General features: G+C 32.1%; 1 protein-coding gene and 1 long non-coding RNA gene across 3 annotated transcripts; one reads left to right on the top strand and one right to left on the bottom strand.

Annotated features, from left to right (window-relative positions):
• Positions 1–8,866: 8,866 nt before the first annotated feature.
• On the top strand, positions 8,867–20,321 carry LOC7460555 (MADS-box protein EJ2). 2 transcript variants are annotated; one of them, XM_024607405.2, is made up of 8 exons: positions 8,867–9,031; positions 9,266–9,525; positions 16,172–16,250; positions 16,421–16,482; positions 16,559–16,658; positions 18,365–18,406; positions 19,708–19,749; positions 19,857–20,321. In XM_024607405.2, exons 2-8 carry the CDS (start codon positions 9,341–9,343, stop codon positions 19,953–19,955), a joined length of 609 nt encoding a protein of 202 aa, XP_024463173.1. In that variant the 5' UTR covers positions 8,867–9,031; positions 9,266–9,340; the 3' UTR covers positions 19,956–20,321. The 2 variants fall into 2 exon arrangements, with proteins under 2 accessions (XP_024463173.1, XP_002299316.2); XM_002299280.3 differs by lacking the exon at positions 8,867–9,031 and having other exon boundaries at positions 9,349–9,525; positions 16,135–16,250.
• On the bottom strand, positions 19,383–21,266 carry LOC112328619 (uncharacterized). The gene is made up of 2 exons (XR_002983701.2): positions 20,936–21,266; positions 19,383–20,249 (listed from the first exon to the last, which is right to left on the bottom strand). It is a non-coding gene; the product is annotated as an uncharacterized LOC112328619 (long non-coding RNA).

The raw sequence follows: 21,266 nt of genomic DNA, 5'->3' as shown, positions 1-21,266 counted from the left end.
TAACAATATAGAAAGTAAAAATAAATAAATCATGAAGTCTATTTCTCAACAAATTCAATACTGAATGATGAAATCGAAAACAAAATCATATAAAAAAATAAAAGCATATCGGGTTCGATGGGTAAACCTGTCAAACTTATGAATCAGGTAATCTGGATCATCATGTCAAACCCACAAATCGATTCATGGAATCAACTGGGATTAATTACTTTTTAAAAAACTATTATTTATATTAATATATGATAAAAAAAAAAACATGATCGTGAAATTGAGCACCAACAAATAATAAGATATTTTTTGAAACTATGGTAACCTCATAGAAAACAAAACGAAACAAATCATGAAATTGAATTCTCAATCAACCTAGTATTGAAAGATAAAATTAAGAAAATAAATATATTAATTGAAAATAAATAAATAAATAAAATTTAAACTTGTCAAACCCGCAAATAAGGTTTTGAAGTCTACAAAGTTTAATAGCTTGATTTTTTACCAAAACTATTTTTATTTAACTAAATATTAAAAAAATAAACGTTCAGAAAATCAATTATTAACCTAATATCAAGATGTTTGTTTAACACCGAGATAACCAAAGGCAAAACAAAATAAACAAATTATAAAATTCAATTCTCAATCAATCCAGTATTGAAGGATAAAATTAAAAAAAAAATTATTAAAAAAATCTGGAATTGAATCTAAGAGATTTTAAAAACCAAAGGACAAAACAGAAAAAGGAAGGGAAATGCCAAATCTTGAAAAACAATTTAAAAAGTATGGGTCTGTATTGAAGAGATTTTAAAAATATAGGGACTAAATTGAAAGAAAAACAGTGCATTTGGGAGGTATGATCATGTGCATTGCTATAAGAAAACGAAGAGGAATTGTCTTTTTGCAAGCTAAAAAGTTATATATCAAAGCAAGTGTTCAAATATTTATTTTAGTTGCTAACTGAATGTCCATCCAACAATTTTTGTTGCTAATCTAATCACATTCTCATGTATTGCAGTCCGCTATACGACGAAATAATCTTCTTGTGTCTTGAGGCAGGGGAACTAGACGCAGCGATTGCAACAGTTGCAGACATGGAGACTACTGGAATTTCAATCCCAGACCAGACCCTTTTCCGAGTAATTTCTGCTATACAAGCGCCTTACAATGCCGCAGATGAGGCATTACCTTAGCTGGGACCGTTTACTCACACCTTGTTTGCTGTATAGTCTCCTTGCCAGATTACAAGCAGCGCTCATAATGTGCCTTTGCCATCATCATTTTTTGGTGCTGTGAAATGTTCTGCGTTGATTGTGGCCGCAGAGTAGAAATCATTGTTGCTTTAAAGGAAAACAAAATTAGAAAAATCTTATTTTCGTTCTCATGGCTTGTGAACGTGTGTATGTGTTTGTATGTCTGTGTGAGCATGAGCAACTTTGAAAATGAAGATGCCTTCTGTGACCCGTTTTGGGCTTACGGCCTTGACTTGCAGGAAGGGGGGGCAGCCAAGACACAGAACGCTACTGTGTTGTTCTTACGGCCTTCCAACCCGCAGGAAGCCAGGAACAGTGTCAGATAAAGGCGAACAGGGGCAAGAAATTGACTATATCACAAAGAACTGCGACGGTAAGTTATAAATTTAAAGTAGATATGAATATCATGATCAGGACTTGTTATCTAAAATGCTTTCTGTGTCTTGGTAGGAACATATATATTGTTCTTGCACAATATTTCTCTCCCAGAATGTCTGTGTATCCCGTGTTTGTGCACGGGTGAAATGCACGTGTCATTCAACATGAATAACTGTGTTAGAATCAGGGGTGGTCTCGACTGTTAGCACTCTACCCATTGTTTTTTTGCCACTCCACTTTTACAGAGAGAAAAATGATCAGTTAGAGTGAGAACGTGGAACGCCATTAATGTTTAGTGGAATGCCAATTCCGCCATCCAGAATTAGATGTTAATTTTGCTGAAATATGCCTTCTTGCTCTCAACGGGAAAAGTCACAGAGAGAGGAAAAATAGACACAGGTGATAAGAATGAACAATCTTAGAATATGGTCACTCTGTTAGCACATTCATCAAGTTTTCTATGGGGAAAACTGGATGTTGTTGAGATGACTATTTTACTTGTAGCTAGCGACGAAGAATGACAATGAGACTAGTGGCATGCTAACTGGATTTTCTAACCACTGTATACTCTGGAATAAGGAACGCGAAGATTGTTTTTAATGTTGTTTTTAAAAAAAAACAAAAATTGTTTAAAAATATATTAAAATAATTTTTTATTTCTTATTTTATTTTTAATAATAACATATATTAAAACAATTTAAAAATATAAAAAAATTAAATTAAAAAAAATTATTATTTTAAAAAAATAAGGCTCTAAAATTTCTTATACAATAGGCTTGGAGACCCGTGCATTCAAAGTTAAGACGCCGCTAAAATGAAGTTATACAAAAATTGAAAAAAAAATTATTTAAAATTATTTTTTATTGTTTTCATATGATAATATTAAAAATTATTTTAAAAAAATAAAAAATATTTATTATTTTAATATATTTTAGAATACAAAATACTTTAAAAAATAATAATAATTAGATTATCGATGACCTAAATATTGTATATTTAGAAATAAGATGTGTGGTAAAGTTGAATTTTTTTTTTGTGTGCATAAAAAAAAAACAACAAATGCATATGCATTAGAAAAAAAAAATGTAACTTCATTATATTGTTCTTGTGTTTCCACTGTTGTTTCTCTCTTCGCCGCGTTAATGGGTGTAAAGTTTACTCCTCGACATCTGACTCTTGTCACCATCGCGTCTCTGATCAGAGTGGTATTCATCATTATTGTCTGTATTTTATGCGGAACTGATGCAGGATGTTCTCTTGTTGAATTCTGTTATGAACAGTAAATAAAATTGAAAAGCTTGTGCAGGATTTTCATTTGGAAAGATGCTGAAAAATAAACGTCTTTCAGAGAAAAATGCCATTCATTTTTTGGCACTGAAAAATTCATGCATGTAATTGATAAAAAAATTAATAACCTGGTATAGTTAATGAAGCCTGCAGGCTGCAAGAGTAAAAGTATAGTAGGGTTAATCTTGAAGAACGAGGTTAAGGGATATGGATCATCCTTACCTCTTCTCGTCTCTTGCGATTTTGCTTGCACACCACCCTATACGCCACGACATTCCCTTTCGCGATGATTCCTCACCGTAGATTATGAAATTCTGTGAAATTTTAGATTCAGTGCATGGAGTTTCTTTAAATTTCATGCTTTTTGTGGGTAACTCTGCTCTGTGCCGGAGACACTCGGATTCCAGAGTACAGAACTCACCGCCTGGATGGATGCCTTGTCAAAAGCCATGCCCTTGAATCTTTCAATATCTGACCTGGAGACAAGACGTGAAGCACCGTGACAAGTGGCGTCGTGCGAAGGTGCTCCTCTCATAGCCTCTTCAACTGACCCAGTAGTCCTCTCTCTTCGGCCTCTCCAACACATGTATTAGCCCAGTTTTGGCCCGTCACAAGTGGCGTCACGGCCTAGTTCACTGAAATGAAAGGATATACACGATTAACAACTGCAAAACTTGTCTCTGTTGTATACCATAAGCAGTGTTAGAACCCAATCCGGTCCAGCAGATAGACATGAGGACTCGTCGACCCTGGCTCTAGACTATGCCGAGTTCTGAGTGGATCCAGAAAAACTGGTTAACTTACAATGTATGTGAGATTTGATGAATTTTTTTTATGCTTTTTCAAAATAATTTCGTTTTAATTTGGAAAAAAATCAAAATAACACTAATTTGGATAAGAATTAAAATAATTATTGACCTAATTCAACTCTTTTAAATTGTGATTTGAGCAAGTTGAGTTGGGTCAAATTAAAAATCCAAAAATATATGTATTTTTAATTCATAACGATATTTTATTAGAAAAAAAATAAAGGAAAATATTTTCCTTGCATTATTTTAAAGAATAATTGTTGCGGGGGTCAGTTTTTAATATATTTTTTATAATTGAATTCCAATCTATTTTTGTGTAGCAAACACAATAATTTTTTATAAAAATAAAATTCATTGATGCCTTACCTTCTCTATCCCTATTAGAAACCTGTATCTCCTCCCCTCTTTTACTCTTATGAGTTCCAGTCTATTTTTTGTTAACTTTTTTTTTTCATTTAAATGAATTAAATTAGTCATGTAAATGACTTGATTCTGTACTAAAAATGGCTATGAGCTTTATAAACATGTTAATCACGAGTAAAATATGCGACCAATATAAGAATTAAAAAAAAAATACACAAGACGGGACATCTCTCCCTATTGAAAATCTCCCTCTCCTCCTCCCTCCCTCCCTCCCTCTCGCGGCTCCTCTTCTTCTTCATTGAGATTATCATTTTTATATAATATTAAGTAATGTTCATGATTAATTATGTTAATTCGAACAGAAAAGGTTAAAAATGATGTATTGAAAAATCAATTATTTTATAAAGATAAAATTGACTTAAGGATATAATTAATGACATGTTGCAAACTCGTTTCATTATATAATAATAGACTCGGTAATTTTTACCTTTTTAAAAATAAAAAATTAATGAATTATTTCACCAATTTGTTAACCTGAAATACGATTGTGTCTACTAATTAATTTTTATATTGCCTTCCGAAATTCTACATACAAATCAATATTTACATTTTAATGTCTATATTATACAATATATACTTTCTTTTGAATTTTACTCCGATTTAAGATTGATGAAGTTGAGTAAATGGGAAAAAGATTTTAAGGCTTGGCAGTGTGGTTGCGGTTGCTTTTCAAATAATTTTTCGTACTGAAATGCATGTCAATGATGTTTTTTTATTTTTAAAAATTATTTTTGACATCAGCATATCAAAACGATCCAAAACATATTAAATTTTAGCAAAAAAAATTAATTTTTTTTGGAAACACGGTTTGTACCGCGTTCCCAAACGGTGTCTTAATCAGTAGACCATTTTTTAATCAGATCCCTAAATTATTTTTTCCTCGGATGGCTTCTTAATTTATAAGAAAGTTTCAATTGGATCCCCTCATTTGTGGACGTTAGCGTTTTCCACATGTAATGAAGTGCCTTTTGTATTCAATAGAGAGCATTTTCGTAAGAGAGATTATCCTTTTGTGTTAAAAGCTCATGATGATTTTAGGAAGAAGGATTCAATTGAAGATTTTAGATATTGAGGATCCAAATTGAGGGGAAAAAAATTCTTGGTGGACCTAATTGAGCATTCATGTATAGGTTTCGAACTTATAGTTTTACTTTCACGTATAGTTCTATAACTTTTGTTTGCTCAGTTTACCACAGCATATTTGAATTTGACAGCTTAATTACGTCATTAGGGAGGAGATTCACTGGAGTTTGGTGGGCCTCTCGGAAACGCAAATGGTAATTGGCTCGTGGGATTTTAAGCTAGAGTTGGCCACTGTTCAAGGGAGAACTTTGGGCAGTTTTCCCTGGGCTCGGAATAAATGGCCTGGTCTCATTGTTTCAGTAAAATTGTGATTGAGGTTGGCCTTGGCGAGATCTGTTATACAAACACTTGAGTTGAGTCCCGCTCTTGTTCTTCTTCTATGGTTTCGACACTTTTTATAGAGTTTTGCTTCTGCTGGGTCTGCCTTGGCGAGATCGGTATGGAAAAAAAGAAAAAAAAAAAAAGAGTTCAAAGGAGAACAACTTTGGAATTGGAAATTACGGATCTAAACCTGTGTTGACAAAAATTCAGGGCTTTTAGCATAAATAATTTATTAAGGAAAGAAGCATGGTTTTGAATATTGATGTAAAATGAAGTGAAATATGTACTCGAGGACAATTATCCATATTTTTCCGTTGTTATTTTTTTTTTCACATTCCTGCTAATTTATCGTTCGTTCAACTTATATATATCAACATAGAAATAGGATTGTAAAATTGATTTATTAGATTTTTTTTAGGATTTTAGCAAGTTAAATATATCGAGTCGGATTAGTTTTTTATGGATATTATAAATATCCAAGGCTTTAGTTTATATAGTGAATTTTTATAGGAATGTATTTAGAGACATGCCTACAACATAGACTATAGATGTCATCACACTCTTAATATTAAATCTAATTTTTATAGTTTGCATTACAATTAAATTCTAGTTACCTCATTTCTCTCATCTAACAAAGAAACAAGTTTTTTTTAATTGCATTAAAGAAATTTGATAGGAACCAACTAACAATAACTTTAGAGTCGAAATATTTATAAATAAAATAAAAATAAATGTTCAATTCACGAGCTATCAAATATAAAAACAAAATAAGTATATGATATAATAACTAAGTCAGATTAATTGGGTTTAAAAAATATTAACATGCAACTCATTTCATGGTATCCAACTTCTTAGGATTTTTATTTGATATCATTTATAATATTTAAATTATTTAATCTTCACGGGTTTACCCAAGTCATAATAAAAATATTATAACCTTTACTCCAAAATATAAGCATGATTGTAAAACACCCTATCATTATTTAATTGTCTTTATTGATTAGGAGGAGTGAAGTATTACAACCACCCTATTTTTTAATTTTAATTTTGAGAATTTTTAGGTTTTAAAGTATTTTTTATAAGGATTTAGGAGGGGAAGATAACATTTTATTAGTTATTTGATAATGAAGGGCTAACTTGAAACTATTTAATAACTATAAAGGTAATATTAGGCAACTTTAAGCTAGGGGTATATACGTATTAATTTGTACTGTCATGCTAAAAAAAATTTAAAAATATTTTTAATTTGAAAATATATTAAAATAATTATTTTTTTATTTTTTATTTTTAATATTAACATCAAAATTATAAAAAAAAAATATTCAAAAAAATATTTTTTAAAACCAAAACATATCTAAAAAAACATTATATATATATAAAAGAATAAAAAACTGCAGTTTACCCCTAAAAATATCTAAGTGGCAGCAGGTGGTATCCGACGTTGGAATAAATATCAACCATAGCAGATGTAAACAGCTAAGACGGAGCTAGAGAGTACAGTGCTGGTAGACCTATAAATATCAACCATAGACGCTTGACTTATCCGCGTTTTGCAGTCTGCTCACTGCTCAAACAACGGCAGCTTATCTTCTATTTTGAGCAAAGATAATCACCGTTTTAACTTAAAATGGCAATGAATTGTACACCTAGCCTATCAATCTAAAAGTAGATATTAGATATTTATCTAACGTTTGGTAACATGTTAGATATTTTTTTAACAAAAATATTTATACATGTACTTTTTTAATATATTTTTATAGTTAAAAAAAATTATAAATAAAAATAAAAATTTTATTCATACATCCAATAAAATAAATCAAAAACTATATATGTTAATAAATAAAAAAAATCATAAACAATAACTCAAAAATAAAACTGAAAAAAATAGAGACAAGTATAGATTAAAATATTTAATCTCATAGGATAAGATAATTACCTGGTTGTGTTAACTAAATTTGTTTATTAAAATAATTTTTTATTCAATAAAATGGCAATAGAAATAGACACACATTAAATTAATTGATTAAAATAAAATGAAAAAAATATTATGAAAGGCTGCACATATTAGAAATATTATATGAAAATTAAAAAAAATATTTTAAAAATAAAGTTCATCTATACAAAAAAAAAATTATAGATGAATCATAAAAACCTCTTAAAAATTAAATGCATAACAAAAAAACAATTTTCAATTAAAAAAGGCTCTCTAAAAAAAATAAAAGAGAAAAAAGATATTAATCAAAATATAAAAAAAATAAAAAAAAACATATAAAAAGAAGTATTAATTTTTTTTTAAAAAAAAAAGGTCAGGCGTTGCTAGGCTTGGCAAGTTAAGCTAGCCCGCCTGCCCCATTTGTTAGGGTATGTGTGATTGGGCCTCTTTTCTTTGCCACCATGAAAAAAAACTTTGACGACTCATTGTTTGGTTTTGCGTAGATTCTGACCACCATGATAGCTGAAAAATCGGGGCTTAATGTTTTTTACCTAAAAACTTGTTTTTCAATTATTTTTTTGACACAAAACACCTAAAAAACACTTTTTATGAATCGTGATAAATCTATTTATAGCCTAAAAAACCAAACAACCGTCCCAAAACCAAATCAACCCGAACTCATATTTGTTTTTCATGAATTTTAAAAGTAAAAAACACTTAATATGAACTCCCCTCGTCGAATGGAACCATTTAACACAAATATCAATCGTTTTAGTGGCCTAAATCGATGTCAACAATATCTTTTTCTCTCTACTATTGGAATTTGACGACCTCTCTCATCTAGAGACTAAAAAAATAATAAAAATAAACTTTTATACCAAAATTAAATTGGATAAATATTGATGTACCAAAATTGTATTATTTGTTTAATTTTTAAAGTGTGAGGACAAAAATATATTTTTACCGGAACTTCTGGCACGCCACTCATGTTTTGCACATTTTCATCCCAATCCCTGTCTTCCAGTACTTTTATATTTAACTAAGAAATCAGAAGTAATTGACTTTGAATTATGATTAAATTGCCAAAAAATAAACTTTAAAGATCAAAATAAATTATTAAAAAATACACACTACATTCACAATGTTTTGTACGTGAACAGTGCCTAATCTACGGTTAAAACACCATGTCTTTTAGATTTTTACTTAATAAATTTTATTATTATTTTTATTTGCTACTTAAATAAAGTGAGCCTTAAACCAAAAAAAGAAAAAGAAGAACAAATCTCTTCTTGAAAAAAACAAATTTAAATTATTGTTTTTACCTACTTGCTTATTATATAGTGCACTTATCAATCAAGGGTCTTTCTTATGCTCCATATTTCTAAAAAAAAAAGAAAAAAAAAAAAGAAAACAACGTATGGCATCAAAAAGAGAGAGCATAAGCCGCCACAAGGAGAGGAGAGACATCCATACATGCAGTTATAAACCGTGGCGGACAATTCGGATATTTCGCCTTACATTGACCGACTTGAGGAAGAGCCTCTACTTTCTTGCTGGTAAAAATCTAAACATCCATTCCATTTTCTTCTTCTTTTTTGTTTTTGTTTTTTGTTAGCATGTTTGGAAACGTGGATGTAGTTATGATTGCATCCGTGTTACCAAACTACAAGCATCAAGTATTTTTGGTTTAAGAACCGAGTGAACCTGCATCCACGCCATAATCGTCATGTTTTTAAACGAGCTCTTACTAATCGACTAGTAACTTTTTATTTGTCTTCACTTGAGGAAAGGTTACATTGCAAAATCAGGAAAGAAATTAGGTCAGAACATCTGGATCGATCGAGATAGATAGATAGGCAGAGAGAATGGGTCGTAAGAAAGTAGAGCTAAAACGAATCGAAAACAAGAGCAGTCGCCAAGTTACTTTCTCAAAGAGGAGAAATGGATTGATTAAGAAAGCTCACGAACTCTCTGTTCTTTGTGACGTCCAAGTAGCTCTCCTCACCTTTTCAAATGGAGGCAAGCTCTATGAATTCTCTAGCGTTGGCAGGTACCAAACTCTTTTCGAACTTTTAATTTTTCTCCGAATCATGTCTGAAATTTGTTCATGAGCTTCAAGTTTTTTTTTTTTTTTAATTTTAAAAAAGTCTGTTGTTTATTAAAACTTCATTCTTAGGTCCCTTGATTTCCTATTAATAGACATAATTACATTGTTTTAGTTTTGTCCTTGCACATAAATAGCTCGTTGATTTGTTTGCTTTAATTTGTTAATTGTCTAGGGATTTGGTGCTATCATTACTCCTCTTCCCCTCTAAACACTGAGTACATTAATCAAATAGTGATTTATATAGTTGATAGACTCTTAACGTCAGATCACTATAGATTTTTTGTCCTCTTTTACCAAATTTCTTTCCATGTTTACAATGCAATATGAATTCTCAATGTTCTGTAGTAATTTAATTTGCCGATCGATTACATTCTTTTAAGCGAGATGTTTACTGTTGTTGATGCCCTATTTAATTGATGAATCAACGGGTAGATAGGATTTGGATTCTTAGTTTCTTCTTTGCCTTTCACGCTAGCCGTCACGGCTTGCACATGATGAACTTTCCTTTCTTTGAAAGGAAAATCCTTGCGAGTCTTGGATTTGCTGCATGCGCGTATCCATACTATGTATAAAAATTTAAACTTCTTGCCCGAAGCTTATAATTTGATTAACATATATACCCTTACATTCTAATACATTTGAGTGATTAAATTAGGCTTTTCATTAAGCTTATAATCTTTTATTCACATAAATAGTTTCAATATAAGCTGAGAATTTAGGAGAAATAGCTCCACATATTGTGCCTGCCAGTTTTTCATTTTTAAAACTAATAGAATGTACGTGATCAACAAGTTTAGATTTTATATCTTCAAAAATACTCCTCATTAAGGAATAACGAGTAAGAAAAGAAGATTTGAGATTCTAACTAGGTTCGACAAATTGAGAATTAATACACAGTTTTGATAAGTTGTGCGTGTAAACTATTCCACACATGGTAAGTGATGCAAACGGGAATAAAGGATAATGGAGTATGTTATTAGGCAAAACCAGAATAAAAACACCATAATTATTTGAAACACTCTTAAAATACTTAATTTTATTCATTAATATTTATTTATTAAAAAACTATTAGTCTTTTACACAGGAAAAATTAGAAAACCCTAAATAATATTGAATAGAAAAATAAACTAGAAAAACTATTTTCCTCAAATAGAAAAAAAAATCTATAAAAACTTAATAATACATGATAGAAAAACAAAATCAGGAAAAAACAAAATCAACTAAGAAAAATATATATTTTCTAATAAAAAGCTCATACATCAATTTCTTTGAGTTGAAAGAAATTCATCCTCAAGTTTACATCTCATTAAAAAAATATTCTCCACCACAAATATTATTTGTATGGGTCACACTATCATGGATTTGTAGCATCTTTGTGTAGATTGTTTTTTTATGGATCTCTAACATAACATCTTTGTACGAATTGTTCGTGGTTGTCACTATTAGGATTCTTAATAACATCAATTGACATAAAAAAATCAAATTCAAAAGAAAAATAAATTAAGTGGCTATATTAAAAATTCAGTGAGGACGCGTGGAAATCAAGGATATAAGAGAAATAAAAGGGAAAAAATAAATCATCTGACCCAAATCAAAAGTATGTTCGCCACACGTGAGAATCTACAATTATTTAACAGAAACACGTGTAAAAACAAATTATGAAAGAAGCATTCATCCCCTTGCTTGTATAATTGTTTTTGGTAATAATTTCATCCCCTTGCTTCTTGTATAGTTATATATTTAAAAACAACCGTTTATTTTGAAGCACAACAAAACCGAACAAACCCAAAATAAAGAATCATGCATCCATAACAGAGTCTCCAGTCCTAAATCCCCTACAATATTACTTCTATTGATCCGAGCATGATGCTTATTAATTATTAAGATCTTCAGGTTTTTAATGAACATCACTCGGCCAAAAAAATATCAGTAAAATGTTAGCAAGGGAAGACTCTAGTAATATATATATTATACATATCATCTGTAGTACCACTAATTTATAAAAATCTTTGCATAGACAACATGACACATTAATTTTTTTAGTTCGGTTTAGTTTGATTTGATTTTTATTCCACGGTATGAATGATTTTTGAGAAGAAACAAAACAAAAAATAAATACCAAGAAGGTCTATAAACTAACGGTCCATGTCTATATAATAAAAAAGTATATCATTCTTTTCAGGATCACTGGAGACTTACATAATTTTTAATTTTAAGGGCTGTGTGATTAGTTGAGGTGCACGCAAGCTGGTCCGGACACCCAAGTTAAAAAAATATATCATCCTAGTACATTGATTCATTAATCAGAATCTGCACAAGAAACATATATATGGCATGCTTCACATAACCATGTGCATTCCGTTTTCCATTCCTTTAGTGTATCAGGTGACGAAAATACTGTAAATGAAGTTCAAATTCACACTTCTCATTAATTTCCATGAAAAGCCCACCATCAACCCGTGTCCATCTAATTTTCTGAGAAATCTAATTTTCTGAGAAATGAACTATATAAACACTGTTCCAATATGAATATGGTCGTTTTATCATAAACTGTGACTGAGACGGATGATAAAGATCATGTCAGAAAACCCTACACAAAAGTTTAGACTTGTATATATAGTCAAGCAGACAAGATTCAACTTCAATGATTTGGGAATCTTCTTAACAATTAATTAAATTTTGGTTAGCTTACCATCACCGTTGTCGTTGACCCACAGAACAATGAAGACGTACTTAAGCATAGGCACCAGCACATTGGTGTAGATTATTAGGGACAATACCCAAGAATGTCTTGGTCATGGTTAATACCCTCGGTGAAAGTGCTTACATATAACGTAAAGTGGAGATGTTTCGATATTTCCATATGCCACTCCAATGCTCTGAAATGCCAAACTCAATGTCCTCTGCCAATTAGTCTGCTTGAGGGAAGGAGGGCTGCCGAGTGATTCGATCACTACCGTTGAAACTTGAAAGGTGTTTATAGCTGCTGAAATCAGCCGCACGCGTAGTCTTAATGCGGCTGAATGGCTAACACTTTGGTGCCATGTTTTATTTATATTAATATTTTATATTTGTAAAAATATCAAATTGCTATTTATTGTACCTAATAATAACAAGAAACCCATAGCTTAATGACAAACATGCTCGTGGCCCAAATATTTTCCTTTTAAGGGTAATTAGGTATTTTAAATGTGCTTTTGAAAAGGAAAAAGACTAAAAAACTCCTGCATGTTAATTAAAGAATTTTTTTTCAAGGATAAGTATGTGATTTTACTAGTGAAAATATAAAAAGTCTCACTATGCTTATAGATTTTGTTTTTAATAATATTTTAGTCATTTTACCGATTAAAAAATAGATGAAAGTATTATATTGTCCTTGGTCAATCTTAAAATTGCAAAAGAATCCTTGTACAAATACCATTTTACCTTAAGGAGTTAGTATAATGGTTTTTCTGTTTGAAAGGCAGAAAAAAGAAGCAAAAACAATAATATTGTTCCTATCCACATTGTTTTCTCCATGGTTTCATTTTTTTATCCGAGCAGTTGGAGTCTCGCACAGATAGTTTGGACAGATTGGCTTTTATAGTTTAAGTTGGTTTCTTAGAAGAGCTATCGAACAATGTTTCTGCCAAAGCTTTTAAGTTTTTATCCCTATGACAAAGCCATTTAGAAGTTATAATAGGGGAAGAAGAAGGTCGAGACTGTGATGCTGACTGATCTTCATACTGGCCTGATGCCGGAGTGGCATGACCATATCTTTAGTCTTGGGCTGCATAGTTTTCGGGTCTCCTCAGAAATTAACTCTGAAAGAGTTGCTTCAAGATTTTGGGGCCCTGTAGACCATGTGTTCCGCTTAGGGGAAGATGAGTTGACTCCACAAAGAAGAAAATTCTTGCCCCTTCCACTGCTACTGCTACTTTCACTGGTTAAATCTTGCCTCAGACTCGCTCGCTTCCCCCATGAGAATGATGTCATCTACTTACTGTCCGTGGTTGATTGCTTGAACATTTGGGGCTTTTTCACACTTGTTGATTGGCCTAGGCTTAGACCACAGATACTTGCTGATAGAATCTGTGATAAGAATTAATGTGAACAAGTAGGGGGGCAGTGGGCATCCTTACCTGAGTCCATGACTCACCTTGAAGAAATCTGACGGTCTGCCGTTGATGGGGCAATCCAAGGCCCTTTGATACATGCTTTGATCCGGAGAAAAAAATGAAATAAAATGTGGCAGCGGAACTTGTTTGTTATTTATTTATCTATACTGGCTCTAGTGCATCACTCAATTATTGCTTTCTGATTGTACAGATATGATATGATCTTGTGGATCCTATTAAGTTTTTTTAACAACGAATGTTTGCACGCCAGTATGCCCATGAGAATTAAATTAGATTGGATAATGCCAAAAACCTCTCATTCATGGATTATAAATTTATAACCACACATAATAATACTCGTAGTAATTGTTCTGCAATGTAGTGTCAACACTCCCCTGTCTGTCCTGCGGTGTCTGTCAAGATCTTCGTAGCATAACCTGGTCTTCATGAAAAATTGGTTACCAAGAAACAAAAGTTACAAGCTTTAGAGCATGTTCGGTATTGTGGTAGCTTTTGTGGTTGTGATTTGAAAAAAGTTATTTTATAAAAAGTACTTTTAGTTGAGGTTGGTTTGAAAAAATAAGTGTTTGGTTAAAACTGTGGTTGAAATTGAGGTTGAATAAAAAGTAGTTTAATGTGTTTGGTTAAGAATGCTTTTGAAATTGAGGTTATAAAATAATTTAAAAAATATATATTAATATTGATGATTTTTAATTTTAATATTGTAGATTTAACTATTGCTATTACATCATGAAATAAATAATATTTTATTTAAATATTTTTTATTGTTCCATTAAACTACTTACAATTCCATCACGTATGAAATTGAGATTGCGATCAAATTCTGTAAATGCGGCGTCGTCAAGCGATCTCTGTCTAATTTATGTAGTCATTTGAATAATGTTTAACGCTAATTTTTTGAATAAAACATAATTAAAAATAAAAAAAATTATTTTGTTGGATCGGACTCAATTAAATACATTTTTAGCTTTGAATCGGACCAGTTTCACTATTCATAGAAAAAAATGGATGAACAGTGGAGTCATGCTCCACTATTAGAAGAAAATGGATGAACAGTGGAGCTACGCTCCACTGTTCATCCATTCTCCAATTACAAGAAGCAGCTCTCGGCTGCTTCTTGTAACCTGTGGTTGCACCACAGTTAATGATGGGACCCACCATTGAAAAATTGTGGTGGGAATGTTACCAAACGGGGAAAATTGTGGCTGCGGGTGAACCTCACCCGCAGCCACAATATCAAACAGTCACTTAATCAACTAGTTACTTCTTTTTTTAATTTATAAAAGGATAAATTTTATTTTTTATTATATTAACATGTTTTATTTTCAAGTGATTATATATATATATATATATATATATATATATATATATATATAATAATCAAATTAATTTATTTGTTTTTGAACAATATAAATGATTTTTAACCGCTTAAGTAAATATTGGACTTAAAGGAGATTGTCTTTTAAAATTTATATATACTAAACTCTTAAATATAATAACTATTAAAAAATTTTTACTTACTATTAATGTTTTTTAAAATTATACATGACATGAATTTAAATTAATAGTTGTTGGTTATTGGGTTAGGCCTGCTCCATCTATGAAAGATGAGTTTGGTTCAAATATTTAAAAGAGTTGATAAAAAAAGTAACTGTTTCCTCCACTTATATATATATATATATAGACATAACCCATATGAAGATGTAAGTTTTCATTGTCGAAAGAAAATAGTTTTTTTTTTCTTTTTTCATCTTTGACGCTCTAATACTATTATAGATTTAAAGGAAACTTATTGGTGATGTGAGAATTCGTTTTCTTATCCTTAAATCAATTACTTCAATGCTATTTTGATTACTAGAACTTACAGTACGAACGTCTTTGTAAATCTATGAATAAAAATATAATACATAGTTTTTTAATAAAAATTTATTTTTTAATATTGCTAATGTTTGTTCAAAAGAGTTCAAAATTAATGTAAGACAATAACCTATATTTTAAATTACATCCTAGAAAATAACACTTTTTTTAAGAATTAATATTTTTTTTCTTTTTTAAGAAATTTAGTGTCCTTTTTTTTTAATTAGAGCTGGAATACATTTTTTTCATTATTATTATTATTATTATATATATTTGTATTTTCAAGTAAAATAAAACATTTTAAAAAACAACTTCTATCTCAATTCAAAACAAACTCAAAGAATGGCAAACAATTAGGTAGTATACTAAGGTTTTATCTACACTGCAAAATTTAGAAAAAATCGGAAAAATCAAACTAAAACAAAAAAGCTACAGGTCGCTCTATTTGGTCACTATCTTATCCCATCGCATTGATCCTGTTGAGGTGTTAATTTACTTCACCCTGACACATTTTGCCATCTTGCTAGATGTAAATTTCCATTACAACTATATTATTTATCTAAAGATTTGATTTTAGTTACCAAGGCTGTCTGTCCCCTTGTTATGCAATTCAGTATAGCCAAAATCCTCGAGCGTTACAAGAGTCATTCTGAAGTGATGGCTACTTCATCTAAAGGTGCTAATGATTCAGAGGTATGCGACCATTGTGTCATTTAGATTTATTGGTACTTGCACTAGCAAAAACCTTGGAGAGTAAAAATAAATTTATGGCCTTTTGACCTAGCAATATTCTTCTACTTTTCTAATTGATATTTCCTTGTAGTATGGAACCTACTGCTAAACATCACCTATTTCCTAAGCAGGTATACTTTGGTAAATACGCAAATTTGAAATCAGCTGCGGAGATACTGCAAATACCTCAAAGGTATCTCGTACAACTTTCCATACACTTGGTTTACATAAAAGTTCAAAGCATCTATTGACCTGTATTCTGTCAACAGGAAACTTGAAGGTACATGTCCTGGGGAGCAGACCTTGAGTGAGTTTGTGCAACAAGCGACACAGCTTGATGCTGCACTAACATATGTCAGAGCTAGAAAGGTCTGTATCTCTTTTGTCCTTTGCCATTTTAAATACGTTTCCTCTGGACAAGCATTTGGATATCAGATTGTCTTCCTTGGTATTTGCACCATTTTCTACTTGATGAACTCTGCATTTCTGGATTTGATCTTCGCTTAGGGTGTCACGTTTATGGAAAATAAAATACAAGAAGAAAGCAAGTAAAGAAATATTAAATTGTTAATGAAAAGGGTTATCACTATAAGAACACTAATTTGAATTTTATTTTTAGATTTTTTTCTCTAATTTGATCTGTTTTTTCAAGAAGTTTACTAACTCCTTAAATATGCATTGGAAACCAATCTTTATAAGGTAGATAAATAAGAATACTAAGTTAAAAATGAAAGACAACATAAAATTGGAAACTAGGCTAACAATTCAAAAATAAGTAGGCTTTCAAATCTAATTTGAGAGTTTTTAAGGCTCAGTTAGTTAGTTAGAGCGAGTTGTTCTTTTATAAAACTAGACATGTAAGATAAAATTTAAGTCTCACTATGATTGAATCGAAAGTAATAAGTTTTTCTTGTGCCATACTTCTTTTGGTCTTAGTGTTGTTTGGTCTGTAAACGAATCTGCTAATCTTTCTGCATGATCCACTAGTAGCATATCCATAGTTGATTATTTAAAACTATCAAATTCTATGAACTTGCCAACATCAGCATCCATGAGTTGGAAAAAACTCATTTTAAATTCTAGTCATCCATCAAGTACAGAGACAAATGATGCACATTAAACACACCAAAAGTTTTCGACAGACTAGGGAAACAGAGTCTATATGCATTGTGACATTGTCATTGATTTTCTGCAATACGACCAATCTTCCTTTCCTTGAGTTTATTGTACTCTCTCACGGTAAATCTGTCACTAGTAAGTATTGCTCAAACAAAGTCGCCTACCTTAAAGAAAACCTTTCTACAATGAATATCTACTTAGGCTTTATACTTGGCATTACTATCTGAAATAGCTTGCTTGGCCTATTTGTGCACTCCAAGTAGATAATTTATCATATCTTCAGTCTGAACATCAACAGGTCAATACAAAAAAGAGATGCTAACTCAAGCACACCAGAAAGTTTCTGTCCACACAACCTCAAATCTCGGCTAAGTAATTTGATTTCTAGACTTGTTATAGGCGAACTTCCTTGTAGCAAAGCTAAGTCCCATTTTTTTGGGTTCGTCTCCTTCTAAACTCCTCAATAGATTTCCTAGGCTACGGTTAACCACTTCAGTCTAAGCATCGCCGAAATTAGATGAGTTCTTTAGAAATTGCTCATAAACAACGTATCCCTGTAAAAAATAATGGACCTAGGGATCCAATACAAGCAATCCATCTCTTTGAATTTAAGGTGAGAAATCCAGGAAGCATCCATGGTATTCCTACTGATATACAATTTCTATTAGCAATCACATCTCACAAGCCCCAGTTCAAGCAGTAGTACTCATGAGCGTTTTTACATGTCCAACTAGCTACCTTGAGTGGAAGAACTAGATGAAAGTTTGTCTGATTTCAACTTTGATATACACTATCTTCAGTCCGCTATCTGTTGCACGATTACTAGTTTGTTTTCTGTTCCAGGATTTTAGACCTAGTGTATATTTGTATTTCTGGGCACATTCGTTCACCTGCACAATGCTACCTCGTAAAGTCTCACTACTGCTCTTTTCATCATTTTTTTTACTTGGTTTCAGATGCAACTGATGCTGGATTCGGTGAAGTCTCTCCAGGACAAGGTATGCAAGTGTGTCGGGTTATTACTGCTTCAGTGTTACTTGGCGAATGTCATTCTGAGTAACATATTACCCTGTTCTATGTTTCATGTCACTCCATTCGACGTTTTAAAAACTCTATATTGGAAACCCTGGGAAAGGAAAATCATGCCCCAATAATTCCACCAAACCATGCCTTTTTGGAATCAAACTTTATCCTTCAATACCTGATCTAGAACATGAATTAGGATCTTTTCGTTCGAAACAGAAAAATTATAATCCACTGGACCATATTTGGCTCACTTGGTGATAGATGCTTGAACCAGTAGAAATGAACATAATTCCTCATCATTTTGCCCGAAATTTACTCTAAAAGTCGACCACCAACACCAGAAGTGAGCTTTGAAAATCATCCATGCAATATCTATGTTTCTGTTTGCAATCAATGCATGAATCCTTCATGGACACAGCAAGACATCATGAGCTTAGGATCCTCGTTTTTCTCTAGCAGCTCTAATTTTGACCTAAATAGCATTCTGATACAAAGGACCACCAGAAGCTTCCAGAATTTGGAGCCTCCGAAACACCTTGCTCATAACTAAGAAAGCCTGCCTGTTCTATGCATCCTGCATTGTATAGCTGCTAAAATGGTCAGATCATGTCAACACAACTTTGCTTCGTTAATGATATGTCAGGGCTCTTTCAATTGTTGGGCATGATCAATTTGCAAGTCTTTGCTACTGCCTTTTAAAGACTTCCCTAGGGATGTCAATACCAAAGTTGACATCAAAATTAAGGCTCGCTAACCATGCAAGCTCCATGAGAAGCTTTTGACTAAAAACTCTTTTGTTAAATACTTTGAATCTTTGCACTTTATCATGGAAGATTAGTTTGTGGTTTATCTTATGGTGAGATGATCTAGTTTGGGCAGCCTGAGTTCTCCCTGGTATTGTCTGATTAGCATAGTCTCTACCAACTGTGCTGTACTGTTCTGACAGCATTCTTATCGAGGAACATCATCAGGTATAAACTGATGGATTAATTTGAATAAAAGCAAGAAATATACTAAAGTAAACGTCACAAAGAAGGACGGCCAGTAATTTATTAATACAACGCACGCCACAATACGGAAAAAAAAAAACCCATGCCTGCTTTCTGCTGTTTTCTTTGGTGCCGTGTGCTCAGGTGCTGCTGTATGCTTGTTTGCAATTCAGCATGAATGAAGTAATATCAGAAGCAGATTTCTTTCTTTTTTATTTATTTATTTGGTAAAACAGAAATAGGTACCTTTGATTTTTCTGAAGAATGCCTTTTGCTTTCAACAGGAAAAGATGCTGAAAGAGGAAAACCAACTGCTACAGAAACAGGTAGTGTATAATCCAGAAACTCACTCCTGTATACAAGTAGCCTATTTCCATTAGCTCTTTCAGCAAGTGCATATTGGATTTTTTTGGGTTGATTGTATTACTTGCAGATTGTAGCAATGAAGAATGGTGGTGAAATTTATAACGGCAAGGTGGATCACCCTTTGGGTCATCCTCCACAACAAACAACACTGTGTTTGCTTAAATAGTAAGGCAGCACTGCATGTGTGACAACTTACCGCTGGAGGTGCGCCACAATGGCAGACACTCTAGTAGTTACCTCTTTGATCTCACGTGCATGTACTAGTAGCCTGCATTTACCTTCATTGTCTTGCTGCCAAAGTTGCATTTCCACTGTTTATGCCTCTGTTCTCTATCTTATCTGAGCCTATGTGCATAAGTTTCCTCCAGACGACCAAGCATCTTAACTCTTGTTTCCAAGCATTTCCAACAAATCAAAAGCTTATTTTTCCGTCATTGACTCATTGCTCTATTATGGCCTGCTGTTGACATTCATTGTAAGAGTATATAAATAAATGAGCATGAGGAGCATGCACTAAATATTCATATGGAAACATGCGGAGAATTGGATTATCTTTGAAAAAATGCTTGAGAAATTCATCGAAATATTTAAAAATACACTTAAGTATATAATAAACTCATTGGGAGTAATCTAGAAGAACAAGCTCAGGGACAAAGACTACCCTTCCTATTTCCTACCCCCGTCTCTAATCTATGCCCACCCAATTGCCTGAATCTAAGCCTCTTCTGTGATAATTTCATATTATCAATGAAAGGGTTTTCCAAATTTCGGATTCAGTGGGGAATTAAACCGGGAATTTTTTATTTTTTTTTCAAATTTCAGACTTCCCATGCATACTTAATTTATGGAATTTTTAAATTTACAAGATGCAAAGGGGATTTATATTTGAACTGTTGTAGTTAGACATCACACAAGTACAAAAAGTTCAGTCATCAAAAAAGGAAAAAAGAAGCAGCACCAAAAGGTGTATGTATACATCTAACTTTTAAGGTAGTAATTGCAGTTTGATGACAAGTGATTTCCAGGCTACATAAGCATATGCTAGACTGATCAAACATTTTAGTCAAGATGTCTGCTTTGAATAGAAAAATAAACGTGTTCGAATCAAGGGAAAATAGTAGAGAGTCTTAGCAGTTGAGCACTTACTGATTATGTGCAAAGAAGCAAAGCAACTAGCCGTGTGATGTGCAAATTGAGACATAAGAAACAAGTATTTTGTGGCATCTTTCTTGATTCTTTGTGAAGAAAGGTAACAGCTGACAACACTTCAAGCGTTTTGATCTAATTAGGGTAAAACCAAGGGGAGACATATCGCTTAATCACCGAATGGATGCCTCGTAGCAAGGCAAATGCGTGACACCCCAACCCTCCACTTACACGTTGAGGAAATGTTGCTGAAGACAGACTTGTAGACAGGTGGGCTTTTTCACCCTTTGCTTTGTTCGGCCCGTTTGAACGGACCCAAGGGTCGTCTCTC

This window comes from Populus trichocarpa, chromosome 1, assembly GCF_000002775.5.
Source record: "Populus trichocarpa isolate Nisqually-1 chromosome 1, P.trichocarpa_v4.1, whole genome shotgun sequence".
Taxonomy (NCBI): Eukaryota; Viridiplantae; Streptophyta; class Magnoliopsida; order Malpighiales; family Salicaceae; genus Populus; species Populus trichocarpa.
Note: the sequence above shows the minus strand (reverse complement) of the source record. Positions and strands in the feature narration are given on the sequence as shown.

Coding starts and splice junctions, on each gene's coding strand:
- LOC7460555 (XM_024607405.2), top strand. CDS start 9,341: ATGGGTCGTAAGAAAGTAGAGCTAAAACGAATCGAAAACAAGAGCAGT. Junction 16,483..16,558: donor ATACTGCAAATACCTCAAAG/GTATCTCGTACA, acceptor TTCTGTCAACAG/GAAACTTGAAGGTACATGTC. Junction 19,750..19,856: donor ACCAACTGCTACAGAAACAG/GTAGTGTATAAT, acceptor TATTACTTGCAG/ATTGTAGCAATGAAGAATGG.